This window comes from Pteronotus mesoamericanus, unplaced genomic scaffold (assembly GCF_021234165.1).
Source record: "Pteronotus mesoamericanus isolate MK-2021 breed Mesoamerican mustached bat unplaced genomic scaffold, CSHL_Meso_final contig_163, whole genome shotgun sequence".
Taxonomy (NCBI): Eukaryota; Metazoa; Chordata; class Mammalia; order Chiroptera; family Mormoopidae; genus Pteronotus; species Pteronotus mesoamericanus.
Window position 1 is genome coordinate 16,017,052 of NW_026555064.1, and position 10,022 is coordinate 16,027,073.

The 10,022-nt window shown below is 40.9% G+C and overlaps 1 protein-coding gene across 1 annotated transcript in view; it reads right to left on the reverse strand.

Annotated features, from left to right (window-relative positions):
* The window catches only part of INTU (inturned planar cell polarity protein), a 49,089-nt gene extending 43,462 nt beyond the window's left edge, over window positions 1-5,627 (reverse strand). The window contains exon 1 of the mRNA XM_054561928.1: window positions 5,476-5,627. Within this exon, the coding sequence (XP_054417903.1) occupies window positions 5,476-5,618 (143 nt within the window). The 5' untranslated portion in view covers window positions 5,619-5,627. The remainder of the gene's footprint in view (window positions 1-5,475) is intronic.
* Between the last annotated feature and the right edge of the window lie 4,395 nt (window positions 5,628-10,022).

Below are 10,022 nucleotides of genomic sequence, written 5' to 3' on the forward strand. Positions count from 1 at the left end.
CTGGAGGACGCTTTTGTAGCACCTTGAAGAACAGTGTTTGGAAAAGGAATCTAAAAAGGCATAGTGCTTGAAAAGAAAACAAAAAATTAATTGGTCCCTTTCTAGAATCTAAGTTGTTTGGTTTTTTTTTTAGAAGAAATTTATTTCAGTCCACGGCCATACCACCCTGAACGCGCCCAATCTCGTCTGATCTCGGAAGCTAAGCAGGGTCGGGCCTGGTTAGTACTTGGATGGGAGAAATTTACTTCAGCCCCTGTGTGGTTATTATTCACACTACACAATGTCAGTGGACAATAATTTATGTTAATAGTTGATTATGCAATTGTATCCACAGACATAAGCCATTTGGAAATTGTACATAAAAATACACTATTTGCATAGCAATTTTTCAGTGTGGCTATCATGTTAAAATGAAAGCTAAAGACCAGTATGGATAGACTTTGTTTAATAATAAATTTTCCAAAAAGAAACATTCCCTTCACTGTGAATAAAAATTGTTGCTGAAAACAAAATAGACTATAATCACAGTTAATAACGATCACTTCTATAGCCTATACTTTCTGTAAAACTCCTTTTTATGAGTAATTGTAGTAGGAAAAATGAACCACATATTACAGAATTCATCATGTGATTGTAAAGAAAAAACCCTTTTAACTGGGAAGTAGGCCATCGGAAGAAATAAAATTGCCACTAAAAATGACTGAAACAGCATTAAAAACAAAAATATCCATCTTCAGCTAACATACCTAATCATACCCTCTGCCCTGTTCAATGTTACAAGCATTTACTTTTCAAACTGCCTTCTCTAAAGCAAAATTGGTCACAGTGGAAAAACTACTAGTGGAGAGTCTTTTTAGAACCATGAGCTGTAATATGCTGGCATGAAAGGGCATAATTTGTGCCCTAATCCTCCAATCAGAAAAGACAGCTTGGTCTTCTGCAGTGTGCATTAGCAACTCTCATTCTTTTAACTTAAAGCCTCTTTCTAAATACTGTGAAAATCAATTCCCAAAACGTACTTTTCTAGTACTCAACTCTCAAACTAACCGCTGCCTCGGTCTGTGGCTGGTAATTAACACAGAATTTTTAACTATACAGGAAAGGTGAAAAAAAGGGCACAGCTAACCTCAAATATCAAAACCAGTACTTCTCTGGCACTGGTTGGTTCCCAGCGTGTGGAGCCACGTTAGGCGCTCAGCACCCCCACTGCAGGTTGTTAACTGAACATTAGTGGTTTCAATCAACCCTGTGCACCTACAGGAATCAGCACTTCACACTGCACTCTATCCTGAAGGAACAATCTAAATAACTGAGTCCCCACCATAAAAATTTTTGAAAACAATGTATCATACTTTTAAATGGCACGATATAAACACCATGATTATATACAATTACTTAATGAAACTATGTATCAATTTAAACAGTGAATGAATGTATTTGTTTTCTAATCCCAAACCTCATTCTTTAATCTGGCATGTAATTTATATTAGAGATACAATATAGGTCCCAAAAGAAACATTTTCCAACCCTCCCTGTTCAATGTGAAGTTTATCTTAATCTTGAAAATCTCAACGTGAAACCACTTTTTGGTCACAATGTAAAGCTCTGTGCAGGGTGAGGGGCGGTGTTCCATCATGAAGCCAATGAACAGAGCCAGCACGACTGCAAACTCTAGAACCACAGTGATGAGACCAGCAGTCCCTTCCCTTGCCTCGTGGGGAAGGGGAACGGAGAAAGAATCCGTGGCAATGCACACGGTAAGTGAGGGGTCATCCAGCTTAGCCAGGGGTTGAGCGTGAGGTCAGGGGAGACTTTCTAGTAGATGAGACCGCAGATGTGAGGTTTCTTTCTCACTGGTTTAATCTTTATTGTCATTGTTTTCCATTACGATTTAGTCCCCTTATCCCTCCTCCCTCCAGCAATCACCACACTGTTGTCCAGTGGACGTGAGTTTTAAAAGAATAAGTGACCAGGGAGGGGAGCCTGGGATGCTGATGGGGAAGAGAAGAGAATTCCAAGAAGAAGGAACAGCATAAGCAAAGGCCTTGAGCGACAGTCTCCATGGCCTGTATGGACCAATTTAGGCTCGTGTGCGGTGGCCGGGGCTTGAATCAGGAGGTGGGGAGTGACCGGAGGGGCCGTCAAGTCCTAATTGTGCGAGGCCTTGGGACCACGGCGAAGGGTCTGGGTTTTGCCGTGGAGGTAAGAGGGTGCCGGTGGAGAGACTGGGTTTACACGTCAGCTACCCTTGGATAGACCTACTTTGACAAGAGGGCAGAGGGAGGATTTGAGGTGGACAAGGCTCAAGGCAAAATACCACTTAGGGGTTTTTTTGGTCACCCAGCCAGAGGTGATAATGAAGGCAATGGAAGAAAAAATAAAAAAAGGAAAAACATTTAACAAATGCTTGAAAATCACCCCAATGATGAGGCTGATTAGGTGAGAGGATGCCAGACAGGAAAGGATTAAAGTTGACCAGATTTCTAGTTGGTGACTGTGCTCTCATGCAGGTTCTTATGTACACAGAGGCACCGACTCCTTCTACACCAATGGGATATAGTTTCCACACACGGCATCTTCCCTTCCTCCATTTCATGACAGTGTTAAAAATCTATGTTCTTATAATCACATAAAAACACATAGGGTTGTTTTGCCATTGTTTTTAAAAAGTGGAAACGTGCACGTGTTTGTATCTTTATCACTTATCAATTAACAATACAATTTAGAAATTCCTAATGGTTGCATTAATTGTCCATATCAGTGATATAACACATTTGGTTATTCACCTACTGATGGGTTTTGTGTTCAGTTCTCCACACACACCCGCTCCTCCTTGCCATGGACAACAATACAGTAACCAACTTCATAGGTCTGTGCATATAGAGATCTTTGCCCAAAAGACTATACCAATTCACACGTCCAACAACAACAAATGAGATCCACTTTCTTAACCTTTAGTTTAAAAATACTTCCCTTTAAGAGGAAGAAGTTTTTTTAATAGGAAAATTATAGGGAGGGAAATAGGAATAAAGACAGGAAATGAACCTAAGAGACTCTGTAAAATAAAGTGACGTATAGTGAAAAGAAAAAGAACAGAGAGAAGATACAAGACATTGGTTCTTCGTGTAGATACTCCCTACCCCGGGATCCCCGCCCTGAGCAGGGAGTAGACTTAGCGATGTGCTTCCAAAGAACAGAGTGTGGAGAGTGAAAAACAGCACCCACTGTGAAGCAAGCTGGCTACCCCTACCTTAACCAAGAGATGGAGGTTATGAAAAACAAGGAAGGACTGAGGATTGTCACAGACCAGAGGAGACTAAGGCGACTTGATGGCTAAATGCAATACAATTGCCTGGATTGGATCCTGGAACAGAAAAAAGGCATAAGTAGAGGAATGGTGACATTTTTAAAAAGTCTGGGTTTAACCAACATCAGGGCAGACCTGCTGAAGGATATGCAGGAACTCTTCTATCTTGGCAACTTTGCTGTAAATCGAAACTTATTCCAAAATAAAAGGTTTATTTTGAAAAAGGAATTAAATCTAGCAGTTTTAATTCAGATTTTTGTTAATACATGGGTCACAACTATCAGTATTAATATAAATATTCTTTTCATCTCTTTTCTGAGACTCCCATGGTGCAAGCTGCAAAGTTGTCATTGTGTACATAGCTCTCAATGAGATTCTTATTTTGTTTAGTCTATTTTGTTCTAATGAGAAATAACTGTATAGTTATAGTCGGCTCCAGGTTTGATGGAGAGAGATATATATATATTTTTTCCTGAATTACGAAATACTTTTAATTAATGAATTTTCATAACACAAGGTCCTCAGATTGCTCATTTCCTTGGAAACATGACTAGTTTATTTATCTTTATTCCATCTAAATCGGGGTGCCTCATTTGAAATCAGGTCTCCTAAATTCCTTTACTGGCAAGACTCTGCTGTGTGCCTATGAGCAAATGACAGATTCTCTTCGGGCTAGAAGTGTGTGATCTTAAGATGCAGACAAACGAATACTCTGAGTCTCACACTGCCTATAGCTCCCATAGCTAGCCCAAATGGGTTCCATATAATTCAGACTTCCTTCTGGCAACCGCGACTGATAACCATGAATTTTCTAATTATTTTTAAATAACCATAGCAGTAGATTATGCAAAATATGTGATATTCTTAAATTTGTTCAAGTCTTTAAGAATGCAATCTGTCCTTATTAAGCTTCTAGAGTACATTAAGCAGCTGTAAGTAGTGATTTTCCTCCATGTTTTTAAAGACAATGAAAAATATTTTATATACTTATAGGTGAAAGTAATTGCCAAATAACTGCTAAATACACATTAAATACTAGTAACTGTTATTCCTAAATACACATAAAAATATCATCCTAAACCTGAGAGTCAATATAGGGTTGGTTGGTTGATGTCTGGGCACCTGAACCTTTCCAGTCTCTGTTATCTCAAGCTGCCTCTAATTGACTTTCCCAGAAAGTCCTTAATCCATCGCAATAATGGATAGATTCCTTTAAAACCAAAGGAGCACTGGGTACCATGAATCAAAGTAACTTTTTTATTATTATTAAGGGTAAAAAAAGTGGAAAGCAATATTTCAGTATCCTGTATTTTAAAAATTACATTACGATAAACAACAACAACAACAAGAAAACCATGAGGACGTACAGGAAAATATAGCAGAAATACCCCCCAAATAGTGAGGTTGTCCTCCATTGCGAAACTATGGGTGGGTTTTCTTTCTTTATGTATCTGTTTATTTTTGTAACAGGAAAAAAAAATCGACACACTTTAAATGGTTGTCTTCTAAAACGTGTAAGGTGTCCCTTCTCTCAAAATACTAACGAGGTTGCAGTCACAAAGATCATGATGCTAGAGAAGCAAGAAGACGCGGCGACAGGACAGTTTTATGAACATCAGCAGACAAACCCTCCTGTACCACGGAACCCAGCAAGAGGAGAGCCTCCTCATTTGAGAATCCTAAAAAACCTACATAGCAAAGAATGGCACCGAATTTCCCCTAGGAGGTCTCTCGACTGAAACGTGGCACAAATAAATCCTGCTAACCGCGGAACAGCGCCCTTCAACAGAGGGGCAGCAAGAATTTGTACAACAGGCACTACCTGACGATGCAGCCGGGCACACTGACCTCCTTCCTCTTAGACTGGCAAATAAAAAATGACAACAGCCGACACAACAGTAGCCACCCACCGTGAAAGAAACAAAGTTACACCTATTTCTTCGTCAGACTGGCCATATATATATGCAAATATATATCTATATGTGGTGTGCTCCAGAATTTTAGCAATTAGTTTATGTGTGCCGTCACATAAAAAAGGTTAAAATCGCTGCTAAAGAAGGTCACTCAATCCCAACCACCCAAAACTCCCCAGTCCCGCCAGCCCACGTGCACACTCCATTCTGGGGACTGAAGGGACGGATTTCATTGTCCCTCTCCCAGAACCTTACTCGTAATCGCTACTAGCAGACGCATAGGAACCCGAGTCGCTGTCCCCGTCTTCGGGATCACAATCTTCATCTTCTAGCGGAGCGGGGTCTCCGAGGGGCCCCTCCGGGCTCTGACGGGAACCGCACAGAGCCGCGGACGCCATCAGCAGAGACGCAGCAGCTCCCCCAGACCCATTCAAATCTCGCAGCCTGCACTCTCCAGGGCCGCCATCTTTCCTCCGCGCGAGACGCGGCGCAGGTCACGTGATCACCAATCCTTGGCCGCCATTGGTGGCAGCTCGGGTTGCCAAGGAGACGGGGAAGCTTCACCCGGACGCCCAGGCGGACTGGACGGGGCCAAGGAGATGAAATTTCTGGGAAGGCAGGTCGGAGGAATGGAAGCAGCTGAAACTCCGCGCGTGCTCCCCTAAGCGCACCCCTCTGGTGCAGTGTCACAGTAGACCAGGCGGGGGTCCGCTGTGTTTTCCGCCCTTTCTCCCCAGCTTGCCCTTTGTTTCTACGCCGAACGGCTGCCCGAACCTTAGAGGCGCTCAGCCTGCGTTTCCCTTGAGGTAAAGGAAACTGCCTTCTGCCTTTCCTCCCTTGCGTCTAAGCTGGGAAGGGATGCTGTTTAGCGATACCCCCCAGGTGTTAACGCAAATACGCACCATATCTTCTTCGGTTTTCTTACTGGTTTGCATTTGTAAGCATTTCTACGGTTCTCCCAATGTCAAGCCGACATTGTAGACAGGTGCTTCAAATAGGTGACAATATTGTGAAATCAACTGTGCGTTCATCTTCTAACTCAAAATTTTATAATTTAATGAATGTTCTCATCACCGAAGTTGAGAGTGTAAGCAGGTAAGTTTCACCTGTCATTTGCAAAAACACCGACTATTTTCTTAAGTACAAAATAGTTAGCATTTATTGAGAGTTAGACATTGTTCCAGTTACTTGTTCTAGTCACATACTGTGCTAAATAGTCACATACTATAAAGTAAATACCCTACCCTAAACGGAGCCAACCAAGAACTGAACTTAAAAGGCAATAGCCACTAGATTGTAAGGGATGCAAATAAAATTTATAAAAGTGAAAAGCTGAAAACCATCTAACTGTTCAACAATAGCGGGGAAATTTTAGTACATTTATATATAATATGAATACTATTATGTTAACAGAAATGTTTTCAAAGAGGAATGCATGGGGAAAATATTCCCAGTATAACAAGAAAATGAAGGATATACTGTGATGTTATTTTATGATATCACTGAATGGGTGCTGGGGATTCGATCTAAAGAACAAGGGCAGATGGTGGAGATTGAGAGACTAATGGGCATTTTAAAACATAGAGTGGTAAGTATTATAGGATAAATACAGACTTCTAATGAAATACCTGAAGGAAAACAAACTAGGACGTGCAGGGCCTTAGCCGATCTCCCCGGGGAGGCCTCAGCTTGTTACCGCAGCGCCTAGCGTCCCGGGTGAGGGGGAGGGTTGGGAGATCATCCCCTGGCCCAGAATGGTAAGTGCTCGGAGCACCCAAAGAACCCGGGTCCATTATGTACTTTCAAGTTGCAATTTAGTTTCACTGTCACATAAACCATGTTTATTTGAATACCTGTGTCGCATGGTTTTATTCGTAGTAACGTGTAAATGTGCCTTTTTATATTTGTGTACCAGCTATTGAATTTTATTTTGTGATTGTTTGTATTAATTTGTAAAATTGCTTTTATCTTATATAAGAACTAGAAGGCACAGAGCTTATATCTGTTTAAAATGACGGTTAAAAGAAAGAAATTTAAGTCTTCCCTGGAAATCCCCAGAAGTTTTTTTTCCCTTAAAAGAGGCCCAGGTGTCACTGAAATGGGAGAACCGGCGGACTAATTCATAAAGGGATAATGGCGGAGAGAGGTGTGGGAGGTGGCAGGAGGGCGTGGCACTCAGGCACAGGTGGAGGGCGATGACCTTGTCGACACCCTTTCCTTCACACTGCTTCCCAAAGGAGGGTGCAGGTGTGGCTGTGGACGTGCCCATTCCCGTAAGAAGCTGAGCCAACCTCCCCGTGACCGTGCGTGTTTTCCCTGGTGAACGTAAACGCGGGGCCCCCTTGCCGGCTGGAAGTGACGGAGGAAGGACGGTGGTCAGGAGTTTGAGAGGCGTGGCCCCAAGAAGAAAGGGAAACAAGCATTTCCATCAGCACTGAGGTCCCCAAAAAGGTACTGCTTTTAAAATCAGAGAAACAATATTATTTTAAAGGTAGGAATCGCTCTAATAGTTATACTATGTTTCATGTTAAAACATACATGCTTGCCCTCACCACAATTGCAAATGTTCAAAATTACTTAAGATTCCATTCCAAAATAAAAAATGCTTTAGATACCTCTTTAATAAGTTAACCTTTCCTCTCTCTAAAAGCACCTTCTTGGAATTTTTTAAAAAAGGACAAGTTGAAGCAAAAAAAAAAACAAAAAAAAAAAACATTTTATTCCTATGAATAACAGTTCATTTTTCTATAAGCACCTAATAATTATATACCTGCTCATAAACCTTCAATGCCACCCCATTAGAGAATAAAGTGCAAACTGTGTGGTTTCCCTTTAAAAAAAAAATTCCTTTTGTACAAAAAATTGGCCACCAATTACAGAGTTGCCTTTACTTCCTGCTATACATTAATCAGGTTAGCCAGGTGTGCTCAACTTGCTTGATTAAAAGATGACCTAGGGTCCTTGTTAAACATACAGGTTTTAACACTCCGCCCCACTTCAACAGGATCCGACTCTTCAGGGGCGGCCACCTGGAATTCTCTGTTTTAAACATGGGCCCGCGATGCCTGGGCTGAGGCCGGCCTGGGAACACTGCCCTCCGCCTTTCCTCAGCTCTGCGCTCCGCACCGCCGGCCGGGCCCGCGCCCTGCTCCGGACTTCGAGCTGAGCAGACAGACCTCTGCCTGCTCCAGGACGCACCGCCTGTAGCATCTCCAGCAAACCAGTCTCCCAGCTTCACTTTTCATGTCTGTGAATTTGGATATTGGGACCTGTTTCACGGGACGGTTTGAGGGCCAGTGAGTTAATACATGTAAAATACCTAGCACAGAAAGCATCCGTGAAACTATTTTATGGACCCTTTACTCACACAGTTCTCTCACTGTAGAATGCTGCTTATCAAAATACCACATTTTCCTTCAAGATCCAATTCAAATAGTACCAAGAAGCCTTCCCAGACTCTTTTCCTGTCTCAATAGGAAATTCTGGTTCTACCTTCCCCTCACAGTGTAGCCCATAAAGTTCTTTTATAACAAGTATCAGTCCGCTTAGTATCTAAATTATTTAGTGTCTATCTTTGCTGCCAAATGACAAGCCCCAGGAAATAATGACGGGGTTTTTTGTTTTTGTTCTTGTTTGTTTTTATCTTCTTTTACAAGGTTGAACTGGAGCAAGAAATGCCACAGAAGAGAATATCTTTTAAGAAACGTTTCTTCGCACTAGACATGTCTGAGGTATGTCAACTTCCTTGGCTAATTTATTTCAATGTATTAGTTTAATAGACAAAATACCCTCCACCCCGAAAGTTACCACTTTCCATGATCTGTCACAAAAAAAGAAATACTAGCTGTCATTTTAAATTCCTGGGTATGGTATTAGCTAATCCGATTTCTAACTTTATCCGATCATCTAACTTTAGATGTCATATTTGTACTAATTAATTTGATATGTAACAACCTTAGGCATATTGGAGAGGATGAAGAAAGGAAAAATACGGTGTCATTTTCAGGGCCTTTTTAAGAATACTATTTTATCTGTTTCATAATTAGCAATTGCAGGAAGACTTGCAAGAGTTAGATTGGAGTATATTCTCATTTTCTATTATCTACTTCACAAATGACCGGCCATCTTTTGAGGCCCAAAAATGTTTAGTTTAATATATATGTGACATAAAATCCTTATTTCCATAGATTATGATCTCAATTAGGCAAAAATACAATTCTGACATACAATACACCAGATAAGAACATAATTAAATATTTAGTATCTCTAGCAGGTTCAGGAGCTCTTTCCCTAGTAATAATGGAAGCTAGCTTTGAGAAAGAAATGCAACAGGGCCAAAGGAGGCCATGTCCACAAAATTTTTTACATTTTGTTAGAAATTAATTAATATTGCATTACTCGTAAACATGGAAATAATAATTCATGACCTATGTGGTAATATGGACAACCACAACCATTTTTTAAATCATGAATAAATAACTTGGTAGGTCAGCAAATTAGATTTTAAAAACAGACATGGAATTTTAAAAATCTGGGATAGAGACATAATATATACAAATAACGTTTTGGCAATCCTCTGTTCATAGAACTGCATTATGATCTAAAATTATCATTCGCCTATATAAAAATTGAGTCATCCGTGAAAATGTATGGAACTTGTTCTAAGATCATGCCTTCTCCTTTGGAATAATAATGGAACACAGATGAGAATCCAGAAGTAAACAGAAAAGTAACTAAAGCAGATGGCACGAAGCACAAGGCCCAAACCCTTCATTTCCTCCTGCCTATCCTCACTTGGGATT